Here is a 21,149-nt window from a genome sequence, read left to right on the forward strand (position 1 = left end):
AGCAATCTCAGATAACAAAAGAGATAGGAGATGAAAATCGAAGCATCGTAACTTGTAGGATCTTGCTCCGCGAAAAGACTCCCATACTACTCCAAGACATCGAGATGAGGGGACAACTGGCGCAAAGGTGAGATATGGCAAGCCCACAGGTATATGGGCTTAGGGAGTGCGAGAGACGTCGATAAAGGTTGCAGAGATAGGAAGGCGAGCATAACCCTTTACCTCTTTCGCTTCTTGCCTTTCTCGATCGTGCCGCTGGGGATGGCGAAGTGGTGCGTGATCCCGGTCGGAACCCCCTGATCGTGCGACGGAGGAGGGTCCATTGGCATTTTCTTGACTGGGACACCCATGTGGCGCCCATATCGTCCTTTTCTACCGTTGCCCTCGTCCTCGCTGATGCATCCTTCAATGCCGATGCCAGCATCTTTACACCGTCCGCAGGGACGCTGGCGATCGCAGCCCTTCTTGCTCTTGCGGCATCGCTGGCAGCGTGGTTTAGTCGACAGATCCTCCTCGTCAACACCCAGCTGATGTTGGCCGTTAATCGAGGCACTCGAGGTTTTGCGCGACTGAGGAGGAAGGGATGTCGGGGACATAGGCGGTTTGGCGGTCTTGCCCTTAGCCTTTACGAGCGCACGCGGTTTGCTAGGTTTGCCGGATTTGCTCGAGACGGAGGAGCGGGCTTTCATTGCGCCATGCTGTTCCAGCTGATCGCCGTGCTCATCAGGAACGATCTCATCGCTTTCACCTTTGAAGGAGTCATCTCGGTTGTCCTCGTACTCCTCGCCGCTGCTGTCACCGCTGTCGTAACCCCGGCTTAGGTCTCCATTGACGCCATTAGCACGTGCCATGCTGAATGGCATAGGTGGAAGCCCTTGCTCGTCCTCGCTACCATCATCGCTCTCTTCACTGGAGGATGCTGCCTCGGCCTTGCCGCTCAATGCATCGTCAAGCGTGGAGGTAGATGTGCGCCCGTGTGTGGAAAAGTTGGACGCATCGCCCAGTCGCATTAGCTGACGAGCAACGTCCTCATCAGAAATGACACTGATACTGCCAAGGGTGGGGTCTGGTGTTGGCAAGATGCCTCCAGTGTTGCCGGATTGGCGATATGGACCGTATTGGGCCGAGCCACGTGTGCGAGAGCGGTATCCCTGCGCTGGGCCATTCGAAGCCGAATATGGCGTAGCCAACCCCTGAAGATAGGAGTTATCGACTTGACCATAGCTTTGAGGAGACGGCAGAGGATGCGAGTACGCAAAGGTCTGCTGGTTGTTGAGCGAATAGGGCGAGGCCCCTTGGTTGCTGCTGATGCGCCTCTGCGGCGAAACGGACGAGAGTGAAGCAGTCATAGGGACTTGAGGAGGCACGAATAGGGGGAGCTCCTGCGAGGAAGAGGATGTTAGATGCCGCATATCGTGGTTCTCACGCAGACAATACTCACAGAGCTGTCAAATTTGGCGCGCTTGCGACGGCCTCCTTCAACGATGTTATCGACGCTGATCTCCGCACTGGCGACTTGCTCCTTTCTTGAGCGGCGCGAGCTGGTAACAGAAGCGTCACCACCATCACTATCGCTATAGGCATTGGTGTCTCCGTTAAGGTCCGCAAAACTGCCATGAGAACTAGGACCACGACTCTTCGCGGCAGGTCGAGAGCGCTTTGTGTTTGTGCTCGCCGACGCACTGCGTCTGCCGCGTCCAGGTTGAGGAGATTGGCTCTGTCGTCCGACGGCGCGAGAGAGCGATGGAGGCAGCATCTGAAACGCTTCGTCTAGTCGAGGGCGCCGGGGAGACATGGACTGACGAGCACCATGGGTGAACTCGTCGACATCTGGTTCTTCTGCAGTAACGCGGACGTAGACGACCATGTTATGCGCGAAGTTCTCATATCTCGCGATCAGGGTGTTGCCGTGCCCGTCCTCGAACACGACGCCCCTGCGCTCGTACAAGCCGTAGAAGTTCTTGACTGTTGTGATGATAGAATCGGTCGTGTCATGAGGAAATATGTTCACCCGCATCGGGAGACGGGCCCTGTGCTGCGGCGACTGCGGGAGAAGCAGCTCGAAGCTTACATACTTCGGATGCGAAGCCTTGGTAGGTGACAGCGAATCATGGGGAGACGCAGTCTCCGTGCTTGGATAAATGTCTAGCATCGCTGCGTCGCCTCCGTGAGGATGCATGTTGTATCCTGCACCGATGTGCCCGGCGCTGTGTTGTAGGCCGATCGCAAGGCCCTCAGCAGGACCGATGGAACGTCGAGCGCCAGATGCCGGATTCTCCGTGAGCAAGTTCGAGACTTGCATGTCCTGCCTGCCGCTTGTGGGACTGTAGTCCCAGAATCTCTGCAGTAGGATTCGGTATGTGGTGGTTGGCGGCACACCGATCCCGCCGGTGTCGCAAGGGCTTAGAGCGAATGGCGGTCGGGAGGAGGGAACCGGGAATCAACTCTACAAAGCGAGATGTTAGCAACTGGGCCTCAATGATGCAGTATGAAGCGCAGATGGCCTCTCATCGGCCGCCGACGAGGCCGAATCAGGGCGGCTGCTGCGGGCCCTCGTCGTCGCTGGACGAGCCGCAGGGAGGCGGGCAATGGCATCGCTGGAGCTCGCGCGGGCGGCAGCCAGCGACTTCCGTGAGTCTTGTTCTGGTCGCATGGCATAATGAAAGCCGTACATACCGACTGCGGGCTTGGGCGGGCCAGATGGGCTCTGACGCTGCGCTGCGATTCTAGTTTCGTAGCCACCACTGGTCGCAGCGCTCAGGTCAGTGGGAGCGCTGGCAGAGAACGAAGGCGGCAGCACGAGCGCTCGAGTACATACCCAACAGAGCGACTGTGCGAGGAGAAGCGTGAGGACCTAGGAAACCCAGGACGTGGCGCGGCCCACGACGGAACTGTGGTGGGAAGGTGGTGGAGGAGGGATGGCTTGAGGACCTCGTCAGTCGGACCTGATGATCTACGCGAGGCACACTACGCCAACACCGTAAATGCTTGAGCTCAACACACACGAATTGCATGGAAACTGCGACGAGTGGCCGGTCGCCTGCCAATTGGTAATTGATTTTCAGCGTCAAATGAGTACCCCCGGCCCGCGCAGGCGCTGGAATGTGGACTGCGAGGCCGGGCGCATACGCCCATGGACCCGACCACCCTCTTTGAAGCCGTCTGCTTGCAGCAGATATCTTCAGATGGACGGTACGGCTACGAGGCTAAACGATGCATGACAGCCGGCCGCGCAGGCCCAGCGTTCAGGAATCCTTTGTTGGTGCCTTCCATTCGGGGTTGAAACGGCCAGACTGCCCGGCGCATATCTCAAGAGCCTACAAATCCATGCCACGGGCAAGCAAATGATGCAGAGAAAATAACCCGGGACGGAAAGCAGCGATTGTCAGTTGCCAGAGGCGCTCTCCATACACAGTACTCTCAGACGTGGCCAATCAGCTGAGCTGCGCATTTCTGTTGGCCGGGCGCGACGGTCCCGTGGGAGGAGAACAAATGATGGCGGTTGATCGCGGTGGAGCGCACTCCCAGAAAGCCTGAATTATCAAGTCGCGACCAGGAGCTGGTAATAATAGCAGACGCAGAACCATCGTTTCCCCAGGTGGTGAAGCGCTGCGGTTCGTTGGCCGCAGACTCGCGGCGCTGGGCGTCTAATTGGGAACACTAAGCTATACCTCCCTGCTTGCGGCAGACAATTCAACAGCACGCAAGATAGGAAAATGCGCCTCTCCTACGCTCCAACGTACGTTCCGGGCCGAGTAGTGTGCCGACAGAGGCGTGAAACTGCGTGGTTTACTAGAATTTTCGACCCTGCATGACGAACGACTTCCGGCGCATTTTACATACGTAGTGGTTCCGCATGTCTGCAGACATGGGTCCGGTTCAAAGCGGACGGGCTCTTGATCGGCATTCGGTTGCTCTCGCGCAACGCGCGCAAGCCGCCATCGTGCGGAGAGATGCGAGGGCCTTTCTGGCCAGTCAGTAGGAAACGAGCGGGCGCAGCGTGATCTCGTCATGGCGCCCACGGAAGTTGTCGGTGAAGAGGCCAATCCTCGGCCCTTAGCCCGCGTGGGCAGAACAAAGCACCTGCAAGCGACAGACCGACAGACCGATGACCAACGCCGGCAGCCGCAGATACTCTGCAAAGGCAGCATGGTGCCTTTTTGGGCCCATTGCGGAGCACAGGCGGCGCAGGACAAGGGAACTGCGAACTGCAGGCAGAGAGTTTGAAACCGGTGGCAGTGCGGAGCGTGATAGGCTGTGGGCTTCGGACGGCTGGCGACTCCCGGCCGCTGAGGAGGCCCGTGGCGGTCGCGACAGCGATGCGAGCAGCCTGGACGAGTGCGGGCGACCATTCGAGGAGCTTGATATTGCAGTTAAAGCGCAAGGGAGTGTTGGCGGTGTTTTGGAAACAACGAAGTCCGGCACGTGATCTCGCGTCCTGCCCGTGAGAAATAACTCTTGGCGGTCGCAACACGACGCGTCCTGGGCGGTTTTGTCGGATCGCTGTGTTCTGAGGGGCGCAAACTCCAAAAACTATGCCCACCCGCCCCGGAGCGAAGGGCGCATGGCCTGGAAAATTTATGAGGCCGGAACTCAGCGGGTGTGGGGAAATGCGCGGTGAAGTTGGATTTGGGATGCTGGTCGGAAGTCGCGACTAGACAGATGACGTGGAGTGCCAAGGCGGTTGCCGAGTCAGCAAAAGACGCTAGGACGCTTGCGGGTGTATGCCCAAGCTCCACGGCGCGACTCTGGGTAAACAACGTCCAGAGCGATACATTATATTTTCGTCCCCAGCGCTGTTGTCCTGCAACCTCCACCACCTCGTGTCGTCCGCCGATATCTGCCAGTGTATCTCATCGTCGCCAAGTTAGATGGAGTAATTGTTTATAGGACGGCCTTTGTTTGTTGCGCTGCGACCGAGCGCTCCCCTATCCAGCCTCTCCGACTACCCTCGCTCCTCCTGCTCAGCTCGACGTCTGCACAGCATCGGCTGGAGCATCTGTTGTCAATTGACAAGAAGGCATCAGCATGGATGCAAAGGTACGCAGCTGCATGTCCCCAAGTCCACCTGTCGCTGTCCGCCTGGACCGCTTCGACTTCGCAAGCCCTCGGCGCCGTCTCGATCCACCGCCTTCACTCAACACCACTCGTCCTCAGCGCTAACAGAATTTTCTCCAGCCCCAACGCCCAATGCGGGCCTTGCGTATCCGCGATGAAAACGCGCCGGTGCAGCTTCCTGCCGGCAAGTCCATCCACCACCGAAACAAGTCGACGCCGGCGCTGCCAACACTCATGCATGTGGGAGGGATCAAGGCGGCTGCGAGCAAGCGCGCTGTTCTTGGGGACGCGACCAACACGAGCAAGCCTCATGTTCAGGACGACATGCAGGTACCCGCCGGCAAGGAAAACATCATCCTCAAGGACCCAGCCATTGTCTCGGCGAAGGAGCTGCTAAAGCCCACCGCGCTGCTGCGACCTGCTCAGCGCCCTCTCGCGAACACTTCGTCCAACGCGAACGGGGCCAATGGGTCAGAGCTGGTAGCCTCAGCTGTGCCAAAGCACGTCACCTTGGACGCGGTCCACAACACGACCAACATCCGCAAGGCGCTCTCGAAGAAGGCCACAACCGTGTTCAGGGAGACCCACTCAGATCCCGTCCCCGAAACCACGACCGCGCCAGCTCCAACACGTCAACTGCTACATCCGGCGGCTGAGGCAACGCGCAATGAGGATCGGACACAAGCTGCAACGGAACGCGCAGGCAAAGCACTTGCTAGCGAAACTGCCTCATCGCTGCTCCCAAGTGTGAAGCCTACCCATCCTAAGCCTTACGGGATGATTTCTGCGGAGGCCAAGGAGAGCGTTCACGAGGAGAAAGTGACCAATGTCGACGTTCAGACCAAATACTCCAGCACCCATGTTGAAGTCCGAGAGACGCACGATCATCTGGAAGCTCTGGAAGAGAAGGCACGCGCTCTCGAGCAAGAACGCAACGAAGAGCTCGCCGAGTATTGGGATGAGGACGACGAAGAGGAATATTACGATGCCGATGGCTATACCACGGCCCGATCCCTGCGGTCTCGCGGCGATAACACTACCGGCGGCGTCACGCTCGTGCTTGCTCCTAGAGTTACCGCGAAATCTAAACGCGAACTCGAGGCCGCTAAACAATACGTCGAAGCCAACCGGACTGTCGAAGACGCCGAAGACGAGCAATGGGACACGTCCATGGTCGCGGAATATGGAGAAGAGATATTTGAGTACATGCACGAGCTCGAGGAGCGGTTGACGCCCAATGCTGACTATATGGATCACCAATCGGAGATTCAATGGTCTATGCGATCAGTCCTTATCGACTGGCTCGTCCAGGTCCACAACCGCTTCACGTTGCTGCCGGAAACCTTGTTCCTGAGTGTCAATTACGTCGACCGCTTCCTCTCCTGCAAGGTCGTGTCCCTTGGCAAGCTGCAGCTCGTTGGGGCCACGGCCCTCTTCCTCGCAGCCAAGTACGAGGAGATCAATTGCCCGGCTGTCGCGGAGATCGTATACATGGTCGATGGCGCCTATACCCAAGACGAGGTGCTCAAAGCCGAGCGTTTCATGCTGAACATGTTGAAGTTTGAGTTGGGTTGGCCAGGACCAATGAGCTTCCTCCGAAGGATCAGCAAAGCAGACGATTATGATCTGGAGACCCGGACGCTCGCTAAGTACTTCCTCGAGATTACGATCATGGATGAGCGCTTCGTCGGATGTGCTCCCAGCTTCCTTGCCGCGGGAGCTCACTGCCTTGCCCGCTTCATGTTGAAGAAGGGTGACTGGGTATGCTTTGGTCATTCTTTCGTGCCGTATAGTGCTAACCCTCCCCAAGTCGCAGAGCCATGTGCATTATTCCGGATATACCTTACAACAGCTCCGCCAGTTGGTATCCGTAATCCTTGAATGCTGCGACAACCCACAGAAGCATCACGGCGCGGTCTACGACAAGTACACCGACAAGCGGTACAAGAAGGCATCCCTCTTCGTTGAGGCGGAAGTCATCAAGGGCTTCCAGCTCCCTTTCGTGTCTAGGGACAGCCTTGCTGGTCATAGCCAGACCTGGAGACGAAAGTGAATACATTGATCCCGCGGACCGTGGTTTCTCTCTTTCTGACCAAGGTTTCTAGGTGCCGTCTCGCCGACACGGTCGAGCAGCCCTGGTTACCGCCGTCAGCTAGGAGCCAAGCCTACCGCACAGGCAATCGGCATCTTCTCCATTCTTGTTTATTGTTCCCGGACTCTCGGCGAATTGGTGGCTCTTTGGAACAGCAGCACAGGTCTTCCACACCTTCCTTTCCGTCGGCTGTCGCACACGGCGTATACGGCTTTCCCGTCTGATCGAAACACCACCTTTGCTAAATCTCTATAATTTCCTTACCCCGAGCAGCGAAGTGCAGACTGGGGACGGTGCCTTCCGAGGAGTAGTCATGGGCGCGGCGCTGCACACGCTTTTCTCCTTCGGATGATTTTCTTGCATTGCGAGCGTGGTGGATCGGAATGGCGCAACTCACGACGACATGAAGTCATGAAAACCCCTACATTTAATTTCCACAGGACCTTTCGATGCGTCGCGGGCTTGCTTCCCAGTTTCTTCTTCTCCTTTTCCTTTTATGATGGACAGTGGTCTATAGAGGCTCGTACATTAGCGCCTATGCCTGGTTTACTGGCCTTCGGCGTATACCGATACGTAGTCAAAAAAAAGCTTACGTCTATGGTCATTGGCCTTCCTTTTGCTGGTGATGTGATCAGAGACGCAGCCCTTGCCCAACAGCTGCCTGTCGCATTCTCATGCAGTCCAAGTTTGACATACTCCAGCCCGCCTTCATGCAACTGATGGGTCAGAAGAGGGCACAGGATGATGTGCAGAAGGGAAGAACAGGCCGTCTGGGCTTTGCGGATCTTTCAATTGTGTATGGTTCTGCTCAACTAGTGTTGGGTGGCCGTACGCATTGCGTGTCTCACTCCCTTCGGGCGCGGTGCAAATCTGACCGGGCAACATCTTCCCTCAAGAGACTCCTCCATCAGCGCCGAGCCATCACATGCAATCCCTCTCCACCAAGCGGTCCTCGCAACGTCTCTCATTCGGGTATCTCAAGCGTGGCCGTTCACGCATCCGTTCACCAATGTCCTTAAGGTCATTAAGAACTCTGCTCTTGCGGTAGGAAGCGGTGCAGTGAAGCTCACTGCGTAACTCCCTCCTGCGGCGCGATCAAGACCACCGAGTCGCCTCGCACAAATAGCATCTCCGACTGCTTCTTGACTGTCTGTTTCCCCAATCAGTATATGTTCCGTGTCGGTGAGATGGAGGAGCGAGGATACTGACCCTCACGCGCGGCGCCTCGTCCTCGTCTTCGTCGTCGGCGACGAAGATTGTCTCCTCAACATCGCCCAGGACTAAGTTGCAATGGCTATCGTATGCCTGCATCCCGTTATCAGAATCCGTCCTCACGTTGTGCACGGCAAGCTTCAACGTACGTGTAGGCGGCCTTTGAGTTCGCGGTCGCCGCGTAGTTTTACGATTACGATTTCGTCGATGCAGAGGCGAACTAGGTCGAGCGGCTCGTGGCCTTCGTCTTTTTCGTCCATGGTGCGCGAGTGTGGTGGAGAAGGCGGTTCGTACTGGCAAGACGCTCGAATTCGAGGTCGAGCTTTGGCGGCTGCGATCTGCTGGGCTACGCTTGGCGAGAGCGGGTACGCTAGACTAGCTTAGGCGTTAGCGCGAGGCATTGCGTCAATCTCCAGGTGCGGCAACTCCGCTCCGCTGTCCACCACAGTAGTTTGCTCCAACCCCCAGCTGAAACAACTCCATTCTACCATTACACGTTGAAGAGCCAGGGATACCGGCACCATGGCCGAGGGACAGAAAGAGCAGAACCCTCTCTTGGCGGCCTTACCCCCAGCGACCGACTACTTGACCTATCTCACCATCGTCGAATACAACCTTACCGAAGAGAATCTGCCAGTGCTCCACCAGGTATTGCTGACTACCGACCTCACCGTCAATATCGGGTGGGACTTGGTTCATCTGCTGCTTCCGCTTCTTCCAGCCTCGGAAGAATGCCTCCAGGACATTGCTGCGAAGGGCAACCCGAGGGAGGTGATATTGAAGGTCACGGAGGCTCTACGGCTGCTGGAATTTGAAGAGCCACATGAAGATTCTGACGAAGAGGCGGCACCGCTCGAAGAAGGATCGTCCAGTAAAGTGCCGGCCGTGGAGGTTGGGGAATCGAGTACTTCTCCGGCTCTGCCACCTACCGTACTCCCACCCTTGCCAGTACTCAAGTTCGAGATTCTGGTTGACCTATTGATGGCGCTACATCGACGCGTCAAGACCAAGTATCCGAGCCGCTTCCTGTCAACCAGCCTCCAGGCCGTGCTAGTCGCGTACAACAGAGCAAGGACCCATCGGGATGAGCTCACACTGTCCGCCGTCAAACTCGTCAAGACTCTGTCTGGGACTAAGAGGCCCCATCTTCCGCCACGAGCCAGCAGCGCGAATCTGCTGCGAGCTGCTACTGGCTTTTCTGAACCGGATCCAGAAGCGCAGAGTGAGCCGCCGTCAGCTCATGAGCAGACACTGGTCAACCGGCTTCTCCAATCATTTCTAACCCATGTTGTCGAAGACTATGTCCTGACCTTGAACTCTGAGGAAGATGTTCCTGGCCTTGCATGGTCCAGCAGGCTGATGGAGAAGTACGAGCCTGAGCGAATAGTACCCGGAAAACGCCAATATGCGGACCGCTTCGCAGAAGACGAAGATATGAAGTCAAGATCGGCGATAGTCGGCCAGATCGTCGCCTTGGCCCAGGACCTCGGCATGAAAACCGAAGAGCTTGTTCAGGCGATCATGGACCCTGAGATAGAGAAGCAAGGCATACCAGGAGCCGAGGATGAGCCGCCTAATTCCGCTGAAGATATCCCATTATCCAAGACTGGCTCACTGTTTCTCTTTGCCGCCCGGAGCGTAAAGCAGGAGCTCTACTCCAATGTGAGCGTTGACGACACTCCATCCATATGCATCTTCCCAGATCACGCAACGATACTCGCCAACTTTGTGGGCGTAATGGGCCAACAGACCGTAGGTCTTGAGCCTGAAGCCCTTCTCGACACCGTGCTTGCTCTTGGCTTAATTGCTCTCGAGAAGAACGCAGTAGGAGAACCGAAGGATGACGAGGATTTCGCAAGATATCTACAGACGACATCCCTAGTATCCGCCAATACGCCGTCTCCAAGCCTGCGCTACCATGCGCACTATCTCACCTCAACGATCCTACGCTCCCACCCTTCAGACTTGGTCCGACTAACCTTCATCCGCGACACGCTAGAACACTGTCCCTACGAGAACCTCAAAGCGAGCGCTGTGACCTGGCTCAAGGGCGAAACACTGGAAGCGAACCCCAATATACCACACTCGGCAAATCCAGCAACTGACGACTCCAACCCGCCAAACATCTTCGCTACCCCCGTTGCCCTCTCAACAGTAGCTCCCTTCTTGTTTCCCGACCTCACCCACACGTACCACTCCGCCGTGGAAATCTCAGAGCCATTCATGCAATTCCGGCAGGAACTGGGGTTCTACCTTGCGGCGTTAAACTTCTATTTTCTCCTCCTTACTGCACGTCCACTGCACGATGTTCTGGATATTAAAGGCTTGCATGAAGGGAGCAATATGGAGGAGCACTATCTTACGCCGTTGAAAGAAGCGGCGAGCAATTTTAAGACGAGTCTAGAGGAGGGAGGGGAACTGAGGATTGCCGAGGCAGACGGCATTGGGCAGGCGAAGATGGATATCGCGCTGCTGGAGGAGGCGATCGGGATGGTGGAACGTGCGCTGAGCAAGCTCAAGGGCGAATAACAGGCGCTTAGGTGTGGGCTCGCTAGCTGTCCATTGGCGGTTTCTTTTCGTCCGATAGATTGATGCGTAATGCGCGGGGCATGAGTGCATGATATACGACTTAGGAGAATCTCGGTCCAGAAACATTAGCATCTTCTCGATAACGAATCTCTGTCTCCATGTCAGCGCTACCATTGCTTACCTACCCTTTCCACCAGATACTACAATACTACTTGCTCAACCCAAGGGACCACGCGGGCGGACGCTTCGCCTCGTGGCGGCGCGTCCCAGGAGGCGGACTACTTGAAGCTCTTAGGCCAATGAGCGATGTCTAGCTGGCGTGGCGTTCCCCTTCATTTTCCTTCTCCACATACTCGACGTCTTGCTCGTCTTTCTCTTCCACAAGTGGCACAACTCCAACCACCCGGGCAGGGGTCGGCTTCGAATGTGAAACGCCTTGTATACATGACGAGAACTCGGCGAAAGTCTTGGGGTCGTCATCGGCAAGCGAGATGCGCTTCGTTTTTGGCTTCGAGAAGCGCACCGAGCGCATGGTCGAAGAAGGGAGAGCGCACGCAGAGCAGTCCTTGGATGCTGTGGGTTTGTTATAAAATAATGCGATGGGGGTAGGGTATTTGGGGATGAAACAGTTCATCAGGGCAGTTGCAACGGAATTATATGGGGCAGCGACATCGTGGTGCCGCTACAGGGGTTCTTGTCCGATGTGACCTCGCATGCCTGAGGGCGGACATGTCATGCTGGAAAGCACCTATCTTTGAGTAAGTGGACATATGATGCCTTCTACTCCAGACCACGACAGTCTTTGAGTGATTCTCTCAGCCCACGAGGAGTCGTCGCCGCCGCGAGCTGAGGTCATGTCAGGCGCGGCTAATCTCCCAATCACATGACGTGTCGCTCTCAAGCGCACGCTCACGTGCCGTTAAGCTTACCTAATCCCGTATCCTCCACGTCGAAACACCTCACCTTCTTTGAACCTCAAATACATCTCACCATGGCCACCTACCACCGCACGCCCACAGCTTTCCTCCCACCATGATACTTGGAATAGCCCGCTTTATCGCGGCGCTTTCTTTATCTCAATATGCTATCGCAGCAATTGTTGCAGATGTGGCGCCGGAAATAACAATAATCGAAGAGGGGTATAACGTTGTGGCTAAACTGCCCTGTCGCGGATGCCCGTTTTTGTTCCAGGATACGTCGAAGGGGACCCATGAGCCGTGGTCGGAGAGGAAAGATCAGAACGCTTTGGTACACTTTAGATCTGATGATGGTTGTGAGGGATGAGGCTGACCAAGCGAGCAGTTGTTGAACATCAGCCTACCCTACGACAGCACCTTCATAGCAATCAACAACGCCGAACTCTACTCCGGGCGGCGCAACCTCCCCCGCGTCTTCGCCAACCAAGTCGTCCACGACCTCTCCATCGACCAGCTCTCCACCATCCTGTCTAGCAACCAGCTCGAAGCAAGTCACGAGACCAATCTCGGCGGCGGCTTCTTCGGCCTCTCGTACCGCCAGTCTCTCCGCGCCATCAAGACCTCGCAGGGCGTGAAGGCCTTTCTCTTCCAATTCGACGTCTTCGAGCTTTGGTCCGATCTACCCGAGAAAGAGCTTAGATTCAAAATGGACGATCCAGAGCAGAAGCTGCTCGAGGTGCTGCTTGTGGAAAAGCAATTGATAAGTGCATTAGAGCCGGCGCCAACCTATGAAATCCTGTCCGCATCTCTCGTCTCGCGCTCTCTCCACCTCGTCACCCGTCCCAGCACATCCCAGCTCATCATGCACTTCCTCGACTGGGACGCCTACGGGCGCAAAGGCACGACTGCGCATTTTCTCTCCTCCTGGACCGCTTCTTTTGTCGACTATCTCGCGTCGGGGTTCTGGGCGCTCTTCATGTTTATCCTGTTTATGATTGCTCTTTTTGTGGTGGTGTGCTTGGTTTGCATTTTTGGGTGGGGGTTTTGGGAGGACGAGTATGAGAAGAGTCAGCACGGGAAAAGGAGGAGGACAAGGAGTAGAGGGGATGTTGAGATGGCCAAGGGGAGGTTTAGGAGTGCGGAGGAGTTGGGGTTGATGGGAAGGGGGAGGGTGATTGGGGTGGCGAAGAGTGATTGATAGAAGTGGAGAGTGGGTAGGTGGTGGATATTAGGAGGGAGGAAATGCGGTTTTGATTTCGATTGTTGGGATTAGAGTAGGAAATCTAGTATATATTCGAACGCTACGAAGATGATGTTTCGCCCCAAGTGCTGTTGCTGGAGAAGAAAGGAAAGGGGTATCTGTGCAGGCTGTCTAGTGTTACGAGTAAATACAGAAACAACTACCTCCCTCATGTCCAATTTCAGCGCCGTAGTACCAACCCCACCGCATCAACGCCATCGCTATGCTATGCTGTGATATCGCCAACCATTATTGAGGCCGTGAACCCTTCTCGCACCTAGAGACCGTGCGTCTCCATCTCGCTTTCCCGCCTCCCCTTCGTGAAGATGTTGAACAGGTCGCCGTGGCTAGCATTGTGGTACAATTCATCGTCTCCTATGGGGATGACTTGGCTGGGAGGGGCGAGGATATCATCTCCGTCGTCGACTTTCGCGGGCCTGCCATCGGGGTCGCGACATCCGAGCAACGCGGCAATAGGAGTTCGCACCCCGTTGCACCTCTCAGCGGCTTGGTGTTCGAGTACTTGAGCATCGTCCTTGGTCTTGCTAGCCAGCGCTTCGCGGATCATGCCGCATGCCTTGAGTGCTTCGTCGCAATCGTATAGCTCGTGCTTGAGATGGTGTTCTAGTTCTTCCAGTTTCTTCAAGATCTCTCTCCGGCCTTGCTCCGCGTCCCTGCCCGGCTCTTCGATGTCCAGGCCAGGCAGCCGGCTGCGTTTGCGGGCCAGCGATGGATCGACCCTCGCCGCGTTGACCACAGCCATAGCCCCAATCTCAATGACCCTTCGGCTCTGGCTGACTTGGTCATGGTGGCTCATGTGCCGGAAGCTGGAATCATTAGTGCTGGTCAGCTGCACTGACAACCCCTCTGTATCCATGAACGAGGCCTCTGAAGTCATCGGCATGCCGATGTAGGTGGATACAATTCCGTAAGCATCCTCATGTACTGGCATTGGCGTGCTTGTAGGCGTATTCCTACCCATACTATTACCCGGACTTTGACTCAAGCTCCTGCCACCATCGTCATACGGACCCATCCGTTTCCTGAGCCTCGAAATGTCATCTTCGAGTGGTGTAGCAGGGCGCGCTCGTGGTACCTGCAGGCGGAAGAACACCGGATTTGATTGCGTAGCGGCTGCAATGCGGTCAGCGTCGCCTTGGCTAAGGGACCGGCGATGGTATGGTTGCTGAGTACGGGAGAAGTATTGTGGCGGGTGGAGGAAGGAGCTGCTCGTATGTGAGCGGAGGGGTGCGGGACGTTGAGCGAGCTGGGGAGTCGGAGGGAAGCCGTGGTGGAGTTCAAGTGAGTATGGATGCGGAGAATTATAACCCGGTGGAGGATAGGCGGGTGCGATGGCGGCGCCTCGTTTCCCGAACGTGTAACCTGCAAAGTCTGGAGTAGATGCAATCGTGGTGTTCGATGAGTCTGTCGGAGCTGTTGAATCGTCATCGAGCCTGAAGTCTAACTCTTCCAAGTCTTCACCATGCGCGGGTGAATACATTGGATTGTGATCTTGGTTCGCAAAGCAGGTATCCAGCTCTCCGTGATCGAAACTGTCCTGGCTCATGGGTATAGGGAAGGGGTCGATGCCGGAGCCGTTGAAGGAAGCATCAGACTGAGACATGGTAATGAGCCTTCGAGGCTTTCGCGGAAGCGGGTGAGGAGCGCGTGATCAGGCAACGATTTGAATGTGCGGGATATGGGTTACACAGATAAAGGGGAGGTTGTGTGTTCTGTCCAGATATAGTCATGCCTTTGCTTTTCTGGCGGTCTGAGCTGAGACAGAAGGTTTGGTGGGCTCGTCAGTGGCGCTAGCTCAGATAGTGTGGCGGGTTCCTGCGTCTTGGAACTGGACTGGGGACGAGCACCAATTTTGAGAGGAAGACCTATTGATCGCTCGGCCACTGGCGCCTTTGACGCCCTGATAGAGGGGTGCCGGCCGTAGAAAGCCTGTGAATTCCGAAAGACATGCTCTGGCTGCTGAAGACATAGTGATAAGCCATTTGTTGCATCAAAAATCATTGTATCAGAGTATGTTTCTGGAGGCGTTGACCCATTTATGGCTGTGAGTGTGGCTCTGCGATGGTACACGGTTGCCGAATCGAAGGGTGGAATGCTGAGCGCCGACACGAAGCGTCTGGTTCCTAATACAATATCCCATGTGCTTCATCCATCATATGATGCAAGATCCATAGCATACACAGTTGGTTCATTATCCAATCAGGCTCTTTACTCTTTCTTCGGCGCGTCTCCGCTCTTCTCCTCTGCACGCCCTTCCCTGTTTTTCTTATCCCAGTTCCAGACCTCCCAAATCTGATCCAGAATAATACTCCCATAGCTCTTCCCCTCCTGCAGCGCTTTCTTTTCCTCCTCCATCCTCCTTTCCTTCCACCCCTCCTCCTCATCCCCCATCCAGAGCCTCCCCAGCATACCCCGCCTCACTTCCTTCCCAGTCGATCCCTCCCGCTTTATCCGCTCCAGCTCCTCGCGCTCCTTTAGTATTCGCGACGTCTCCTTCGCCTTCTCTGTCGGCAATTCTCTGATCGGCGACCCGAGCGAGAATTGTGAATAGAGCGGGCGCCCGTTGTAGGATTGGGCGAGGTGGTCTGCGGAGAGATAGAAGCCAACGCCAAGGGAGAAAGTGTAGAGGTCGAGCTTTCGGGGTGGCATGAGCGCGATGAGGGGACATATTATGGCGCCGCCGATTGCGAGGTTGCGCGTTATGCGGTCATACCGGGCTTTTTGTTCGACCGCGAGGCGATCCTCCGGCGTGAGGGGCGGTTGTGGTGTCGCCATTTTGACTGTCGTATAACGTGGGAGTGTACAGTGACACTATGGAGGAATGCGCGCGCAATTGGAGGTTTGCGTTTGTGGAGCAGAGGTGGAGTTTGGATCTCCACAAGTTCATGATGCAAAGACGGCGGTTAGCCTCCTGCTCGGCAAAACCTTCCTAAACTAGTACCATAGATCGAGACACCGAGGAGTAAGAATAACTTCAGCTTCATAGGAACCGTTGGAATAAATACTCGTTGATGCTGACTTACGCCGAATCTGTCCAGAATTGGGGATTATCCTCCCGGCAGCATGAAAGGCTTCAGTTTCTTTTATAGCATTGCCAAGCGGCGGCATGTCGAACCCAAATTCTGCACGTCTCGCATCTTACACAGCCAACCGGACGTCTATCGTACAATGGAAGGAAAAGCCCGTTATGCAGGATAGGGCCAGACCTTTCTCCTCTTGACATCTGCTCTGTCCCCATTTCTCTCATGCGTATCACCCCTGGCTAACCGGTCCTCCTTCCTTTTCAACACTGGCTCAAACACCCTGCTCGCCTTTAGCCTCTTCACTGGACTGCGTTCTCTCTCAGAGTGGCCCTCTCCATCATCTTCAGTGTCTCCACCGCTCTCCATCCTAGTATCCTCGAACACATCGTACTTCCGCTTCTGAGCCGTACTTGGCGAATCCATGAGTCTGCGCAAGCGGCTCTCATGCAGTCTCCGATTGACTTCCTCCGTGACGTCTACCTGCCGGGCAACGTAGCCATCCTCGGGCTGCGGGGGTTCGGGTGGCGGGTGAGCACCGAGGTTTGTGGGAGAAGTCGGCCGATTCTGGGAGGCAGATCGACTTAAGCTATGCGTGGGGCTTTCTGGCTTCATGCCCTCTACGCTGAGCCTCTGTTTCTTGGTCGAAGTCTGTTCTCCATTAACCATGCGCTTGCCCAGCGGTGTAAAGCGTCTCACCTTCTTCACACCAAGTCCTTCGCTCTCTATCTGGTCTCTGAACCTCTGCATGTCATCTTGAAGTCTGCCCGACTTGTTGCGCAGCGACACGAGATTTGTGGCGAGCCAGTCGGGTGCGTTGTGGTCAGTGGCATCGAGTGTCTCATTGAGAAATTGCAACTGTGAGCGAAGGTTCTCGATATGCCTGTCGAGAGCCTGACAAATAGTCAGCTGAAAACTCACTGGTGTTGAGAGCTTGCATACCTCTAGCGAGAACGTAGACATTGCGAGTTATAGCTGGGGTGTAGAAGGCGCTGCGTGACAGTTTGAAAGGTCGGATACGGAGCGGGCCGAGGTGGTGCCGGTCGCGCACGTTCCGACGCGCTTCCGAAAATTCCGACGAGATGGAGTGCCTTGGCCTAAGGAAGCGGCAGCTAATACGGCCCGTTGGACTAGTAAACCGTTCTTGACCGCTGCGGCACTGAATTAGATTGGAGAATAATGAGAGTCGTGTCACGACGCGAATAAGACACGCCAGGTCTCTCTCGGCACCTCCTTTTCAACGAGAGATAGTTTCACTAGGCGTCTTGTATGCCATTCCAAACACGAAGTTCATTTCCCTTGCAATTAGATAGGTGCAATGCCATCTGATTGATACACGAGTACCAGTGTTGCTTCCGCCATTCAATCCTCGCTACCCCGAGCCTCCAACGATTCGGCCAGGCGAACTTCGCATAGGCCTATATAGGAGCGTCGAACCATCGGCTGAACAGAGTTGAAATCAGTGGAGAGCCATGAGCTCGTATCAGAGACATTCCCGATTTTGACATGCCTAGCTTTTGGCTCATGGAAGGCCACTGTGGGTTTTCAGCGGGTGGAGAGCGCCCGCTTCACCTTTCCTATTGACTAACGCGCACTGCGAGATTTGGGCAGGACTGCGATTTGCCTGAATGGTTTCAGGGCTCCTCTGCTCTTCCATTATACGATGACCCGGGGCTCCCAGCGTGAAGGAGATGTTGCAAATATCCGAGGTGACCTTGAAGTGCCGGAAAGAACGGGAGCACGATTCAACCCTCGTCTTGGTCACCGAATGATAGTTTGATAGGTTTTCCTCTCTTCTTCGCCTTTTTCGTCACTTTGACGTCGGATGCTTTGGTACTCTCCTCGGCATCCTCCTTCTCTTCTTCGCCGATGACTTTGATGGCCTTCCGCTTCTTCGTGATCTTGCCGAGCTCGACGATGTTGTCTTTGGATTTGGCGTCGGTCTGCGCAACTTCTGGTTTCTCGCCCTCTTCGGCTGTTTCATCGCTCTTGCCCGGCTCCTTCCCAGCGACCAGGGCCTCATATTCGGCTTTCGTCAGCGACTGGTTCGTGTCTTCCAGGACATAGGTTGGAGCATCCTCCTCGTCATCCTGCTTCATTCTCTTGTTCCTTGGGATAGGGCGTTCATGGCGCGCTGAGTCGTCTCCTGCCAGCTCCCCTCGCAACCGTCGCAAGAAGGTGGGCTGCGCATTGTCTGCATGAGGTTGTCAGAAGGCATTGGGATTCGCTGAGTTGGCCTTACCGTATGAGAGATCTTTAGCCTTGAAGCTCATCTTGGTTGACGGGTTGTGCGGTCGGGAAAGGGAGCTCGTGCTGGTGACAGCGCCGGGAACGCACTTTGATAGGTGGCGCAGGCTTGACTCGGCTCCCAGGCGGATCTCTTGGCGATGCTAACTCCGCGAATACGTGTTTTAGCGCCCCTCAGCAACGATGCCTCGAGATCCTCCGCTGATAATGGAATTGCATCGACACGAGCGCGACATCGCGGAGGCGCGCCTGCCTCTCTTCTGAGGGCGCCTGTCAAACGGTGCAATCTCTAGCGGCGTCCCGGCGGCACTGCCTATCGCCCGGTCTGCTGCTTGGCACCCATCCCTGCCCGCCGACGACGACATTTCCTGCTAGCTCGGGAAACGTCGAACTAACACGCAATCCCCTCCACTGAGCAAATCGTACGCGGCAAGCGCACCTTTCTTCGCCATACCCGCCGCCTCTCTTATCAACAGCTCAGATTCCCCTGAGCGACGGTTCCACTTCTTTCACCACCCCCTTGGAGGCCTCTCTCCGGACGCTCGTTACCCGCTCGACCTCCTTGTGCCGATACGTCGACCCTTCGGTCCGCGCACCTTTCCATCGCCTCTCATCCCGTTCCTGGACCAGAAGCGATAAATTGTACCTTCGTTTAGGTGGGATTGGTGCAAAGGAGGCGCACACCAGCTTTGACTTGGAAGGGTCGCTTGACGGCGGGAGGCCATGGGGCTCTTACAGAACATCACAAGGAGGTTACCCTCTACAAAAGGCAGCCTCGAGAAGTTCGACGACCTGTCGCGCCGCGCCGAAAAAGTCTCTCCTCGATTAGCCTTCTTCCGCCGCCGGATACGACTAAAGGGCAATTCCTCCGTCTCGATACCGCTGGGCATTGTGCTCCTGTTTCCATGTCTCGTTATAATCTTAATATTAATTCTCTTCGTGAGATCGCCGGACTCGCAAGGCATCATGATGATGCCTGCAGGCACTCCTCCCTCGATACGGTATGCCGATATTACCACTTGCTCAACCATTGCGCTTCGAATGCTAACTTTGTCGCAGGAAGATAAGCGACAAGCATGATAAGCCATTCGCGGTAGGCTGCCTCGAGCCCAAGGTCGACGGACCCCGAGCGAAAGCCGCTTTCGTGGTGCTGGCGAGGAACAAGGAGCTAGACGGCGTTATACAATCAATCAAGTCGATCGAGAGACATTTCAATCGATGGTTCAATTATCCATACGTCTTTCTGAACGACGGCGACTTCAACGAGACATTCAGAGAAACGGTGGAGAACCACACGAGTGCGCTAGTGGAATGGGGGAAGATTACCCCGGAGATGTGGGGTTTCCCAGGTTGGGCTGATCCTGCTGTCGCAAAAGAAGGAATTCAGAAGCAAGGAGATGCGGCCATCATGTACGGAGGCATGGAAAGCTACCATCACATGTGTCGCTTCTACTCCGGGTAAGCATCCTTGACGGAAGTTCCGGGACGAGCTAACAAAATCATACAGGTTCTTCTACAAGCATGAACTACTCCAGAAGTACGAGTGGTACTGGCGCCTCGAGCCGGAGATTAAGTACTTTTGCGATATCACCTAGTATGTACCTTGGCCCAGATACGGTGGCAAGCTCTAAGCGTTGTAGTGACCCGTTCATCCACATGATTCGGAACAACAAGACCTACGGCTTCACGATTGCGGTAAAGGAACTCAGGGAAACAGTGCCCAACATTTTTCGATATGCTTCAGCATACAAGAGGATGAACAACCTCACCTCCCAGGGCTTATGGGAGATGTTCACCGAGAAGCCGGAGGAGAAAGAGAAGGATCTGCCGAAAGACGACGCCAAATACAAGAAGCCACTGCCCGAAGAGATTCTCAACTCTGAACCCGGTGGAGCACTTCCGGACATCGACCCCGAAGCAATGGAGGGCGAGACGTACAACATGTGCCACTTTTGGAGCAACTTCGAAATCGCCAGGCTCGACTGGTTCCGAAGCAAGGAATACAATGACTTCTTCGAGATGATGGACCGGAGTGGAGGCTTCTGGATGGAGCGGGTAAGTTTGGCACTCAGCGCAGCGTAGACGTGTCTAATGTTCTCTAGTGGGGAGACGCGCCAATCCACTCGCTTGCTGCTGGAGCTCTTCTGGGACCGAAAGACATCCACTACTTCCGCGACTTTGGCTATCGGCATACAACGATACAGCATTGTCCAGCCAATGCGCCGGCGCGCCAGCTGCCCAGGATACCGTTCTTGGAGAAGACGACGAAAGACGAAAAGAAGCGCATCGAGGAAGACGAATACTGGGCGACGCCGGACCCGCCCAAGGAGAACGGTGTCGGCTGCCGGTGTAAGTGCGACACCGACATTGTCGACGTAGAAGGCAAGCAAGGCTCCTGCCTTGCCGAATGGGTCGAGGTTGCAGGCGGCTGGGCATCGCCGGCCTCTGCTTAGGATGGATCTGTTTTGGTAATACCTTAGAATCTGGAGTTAAGCTGCTAGCCCTTTCCTGCGGCGCGGCGGAGTTTTCTGTCTTGTAATGGGGGGCGGCCGCCACTGGACATGGGCATACACCTGGGGATGACGGCGTTGCGGGTTGCACTGTACGTATTGATAGGCCATGTACTGTACTTGTGCGAATACCAGCGTCCGCTTTTCGCATCACGCAACGCGCTTGGTCGTGCAGCGTGCAATAGGGTTTGCTGGTGAGGCTTGCGTGACGGCACTCCCACGGGCCGGTGCTGATAGCGATGCCGCCAAGGCGCGATACGTAGCTGCATAAGGGCGGCCGCGCGGGGTTCAGCCTAGCTCACC

The 21,149-nt window shown here is 55.7% G+C and overlaps 11 protein-coding genes across 11 annotated transcripts; 4 read left to right on the forward strand and 7 right to left on the reverse strand.

The window, feature by feature from the left end:
• Positions 1-126: 126 nt before the first annotated feature.
• Positions 127-2,722, reverse strand: BU26DRAFT_278290 (uncharacterized protein). The gene is made up of 3 exons (XM_033821482.1): positions 2,677-2,722; positions 1,442-2,444; positions 127-1,379 (listed from the first exon to the last, which is right to left on the reverse strand). Exons 2-3 carry the CDS (start codon positions 2,300-2,302, stop codon positions 219-221), a joined length of 2,022 nt encoding a protein of 673 aa, XP_033686198.1. The 5' UTR covers positions 2,303-2,444; positions 2,677-2,722; the 3' UTR covers positions 127-218.
• Positions 2,723-3,584: 862 nt separating this feature from the next.
• On the reverse strand, positions 3,585-4,673 carry BU26DRAFT_278294 (uncharacterized protein). The gene has a single exon (XM_033821483.1). It carries the CDS (start codon positions 4,350-4,352, stop codon positions 3,666-3,668), a length of 687 nt encoding a protein of 228 aa, XP_033686199.1. The 5' UTR covers positions 4,353-4,673; the 3' UTR covers positions 3,585-3,665.
• A 355-nt stretch (positions 4,674-5,028) lies between these two features.
• On the forward strand, positions 5,029-7,111 carry BU26DRAFT_530129 (uncharacterized protein; the record flags this gene model as incomplete). Its single annotated transcript, XM_033830941.1, has 3 exons — positions 5,029-5,040; positions 5,179-6,819; positions 6,869-7,111. 3 exons carry the CDS (start codon positions 5,029-5,031, stop codon positions 7,109-7,111), a joined length of 1,896 nt encoding a protein of 631 aa, XP_033686200.1.
• A 793-nt stretch (positions 7,112-7,904) lies between these two features.
• BU26DRAFT_481739 (U6 snRNA-associated Sm-like protein-like protein LSm3) lies at positions 7,905-8,622 on the reverse strand (the record flags this gene model as incomplete). Its single annotated transcript, XM_033825744.1, has 3 exons — positions 7,905-8,300; positions 8,360-8,455; positions 8,512-8,622. 3 exons carry the CDS (start codon positions 8,620-8,622, stop codon positions 8,217-8,219), a joined length of 291 nt encoding a protein of 96 aa, XP_033686201.1. The 3' UTR covers positions 7,905-8,216.
• Positions 8,623-8,691: 69 nt separating this feature from the next.
• Positions 8,692-11,046, forward strand: BU26DRAFT_278327 (DUF1760-domain-containing protein). Its single transcript, XM_033821484.1, has one exon. The coding sequence runs from the start codon at positions 8,885-8,887 to the stop codon at positions 10,889-10,891; it is 2,007 nt and encodes a 668-aa protein (XP_033686202.1). The 5' UTR covers positions 8,692-8,884; the 3' UTR covers positions 10,892-11,046.
• Positions 11,047-11,710: 664 nt separating this feature from the next.
• BU26DRAFT_517911 (uncharacterized protein) lies at positions 11,711-13,214 on the forward strand. Its single transcript, XM_033828693.1, has 2 exons — positions 11,711-12,139; positions 12,194-13,214. Exons 1-2 carry the CDS (start codon positions 11,924-11,926, stop codon positions 13,004-13,006), a joined length of 1,029 nt encoding a protein of 342 aa, XP_033686203.1. The 5' UTR covers positions 11,711-11,923; the 3' UTR covers positions 13,007-13,214.
• Positions 13,215-13,325: 111 nt separating this feature from the next.
• Positions 13,326-14,615, reverse strand: BU26DRAFT_563140 (uncharacterized protein; the record flags this gene model as incomplete). The annotated part of the gene is made up of 1 exon (XM_033833123.1): positions 13,326-14,615. The coding sequence occupies one exon, from the start codon at positions 14,613-14,615 to the stop codon at positions 13,326-13,328; it is 1,290 nt and encodes a 429-aa protein (XP_033686204.1).
• A 385-nt stretch (positions 14,616-15,000) lies between these two features.
• BU26DRAFT_517912 (uncharacterized protein) lies at positions 15,001-15,936 on the reverse strand. Its single transcript, XM_033828694.1, has one exon. It carries the CDS (start codon positions 15,842-15,844, stop codon positions 15,278-15,280), a length of 567 nt encoding a protein of 188 aa, XP_033686205.1. The 5' UTR covers positions 15,845-15,936; the 3' UTR covers positions 15,001-15,277.
• A 124-nt stretch (positions 15,937-16,060) lies between these two features.
• BU26DRAFT_549751 (uncharacterized protein) lies at positions 16,061-17,058 on the reverse strand. Its single transcript, XM_033832013.1, has 3 exons — positions 17,032-17,058; positions 16,789-16,983; positions 16,061-16,740 (listed from the first exon to the last, which is right to left on the reverse strand). Exons 1-3 carry the CDS (start codon positions 17,050-17,052, stop codon positions 16,255-16,257), a joined length of 702 nt encoding a protein of 233 aa, XP_033686206.1. The 5' UTR covers positions 17,053-17,058; the 3' UTR covers positions 16,061-16,254.
• A 776-nt stretch (positions 17,059-17,834) lies between these two features.
• Positions 17,835-18,362, reverse strand: BU26DRAFT_503749 (uncharacterized protein; the record flags this gene model as incomplete). The annotated part of the gene is made up of 2 exons (XM_033826713.1): positions 17,835-18,283; positions 18,332-18,362. The coding sequence occupies 2 exons, from the start codon at positions 18,360-18,362 to the stop codon at positions 17,835-17,837; spliced, it is 480 nt and encodes a 159-aa protein (XP_033686207.1).
• A 697-nt stretch (positions 18,363-19,059) lies between these two features.
• Positions 19,060-20,789, forward strand: BU26DRAFT_424392 (glycosyltransferase family 15 protein; the record flags this gene model as incomplete). Its single annotated transcript, XM_033823567.1, has 5 exons — positions 19,060-19,337; positions 19,396-19,794; positions 19,844-19,930; positions 19,977-20,391; positions 20,439-20,789. The coding sequence occupies 5 exons, from the start codon at positions 19,060-19,062 to the stop codon at positions 20,787-20,789; spliced, it is 1,530 nt and encodes a 509-aa protein (XP_033686208.1).
• Between the last annotated feature and the right edge of the window lie 360 nt (positions 20,790-21,149).

Source organism: Trematosphaeria pertusa (assembly GCF_010094035.1).
Source record: "Trematosphaeria pertusa strain CBS 122368 unplaced genomic scaffold BU26scaffold_5, whole genome shotgun sequence".
NCBI classification, from domain to species: domain Eukaryota; kingdom Fungi; phylum Ascomycota; class Dothideomycetes; order Pleosporales; family Trematosphaeriaceae; genus Trematosphaeria; species Trematosphaeria pertusa.

Coding starts and splice junctions, on each gene's coding strand:
- BU26DRAFT_278327 (XM_033821484.1), top strand. CDS start 8,885: ATGGCCGAGGGACAGAAAGAGCAGAACCCTCTCTTGGCGGCCTTACCC.
- BU26DRAFT_278290 (XM_033821482.1), bottom strand. CDS start 2,302: ATGCAAGTCTCGAACTTGCTCACGGAGAATCCGGCATCTGGCGCTCGA. Junction 1,380..1,441: donor GCGCCAAATTTGACAGCTCT/GTGAGTATTGTC, acceptor TCCTCGCAGGAG/CTCCCCCTATTCGTGCCTCC.
- BU26DRAFT_549751 (XM_033832013.1), bottom strand. CDS start 17,052: ATGTCTACGTTCTCGCTAGAG. Junction 16,984..17,031: donor TGTCTACGTTCTCGCTAGAG/GTATGCAAGCTC, acceptor ACTATTTGTCAG/GCTCTCGACAGGCATATCGA. Junction 16,741..16,788: donor AAGGACTTGGTGTGAAGAAG/GTGAGACGCTTT, acceptor AATGGAGAACAG/ACTTCGACCAAGAAACAGAG.
- BU26DRAFT_517911 (XM_033828693.1), top strand. CDS start 11,924: ATGATACTTGGAATAGCCCGCTTTATCGCGGCGCTTTCTTTATCTCAA. Junction 12,140..12,193: donor GGAAAGATCAGAACGCTTTG/GTACACTTTAGA, acceptor CCAAGCGAGCAG/TTGTTGAACATCAGCCTACC.
- BU26DRAFT_517912 (XM_033828694.1), bottom strand. CDS start 15,844: ATGGCGACACCACAACCGCCCCTCACGCCGGAGGATCGCCTCGCGGTC.
- BU26DRAFT_278294 (XM_033821483.1), bottom strand. CDS start 4,352: ATGGTCGCCCGCACTCGTCCAGGCTGCTCGCATCGCTGTCGCGACCGC.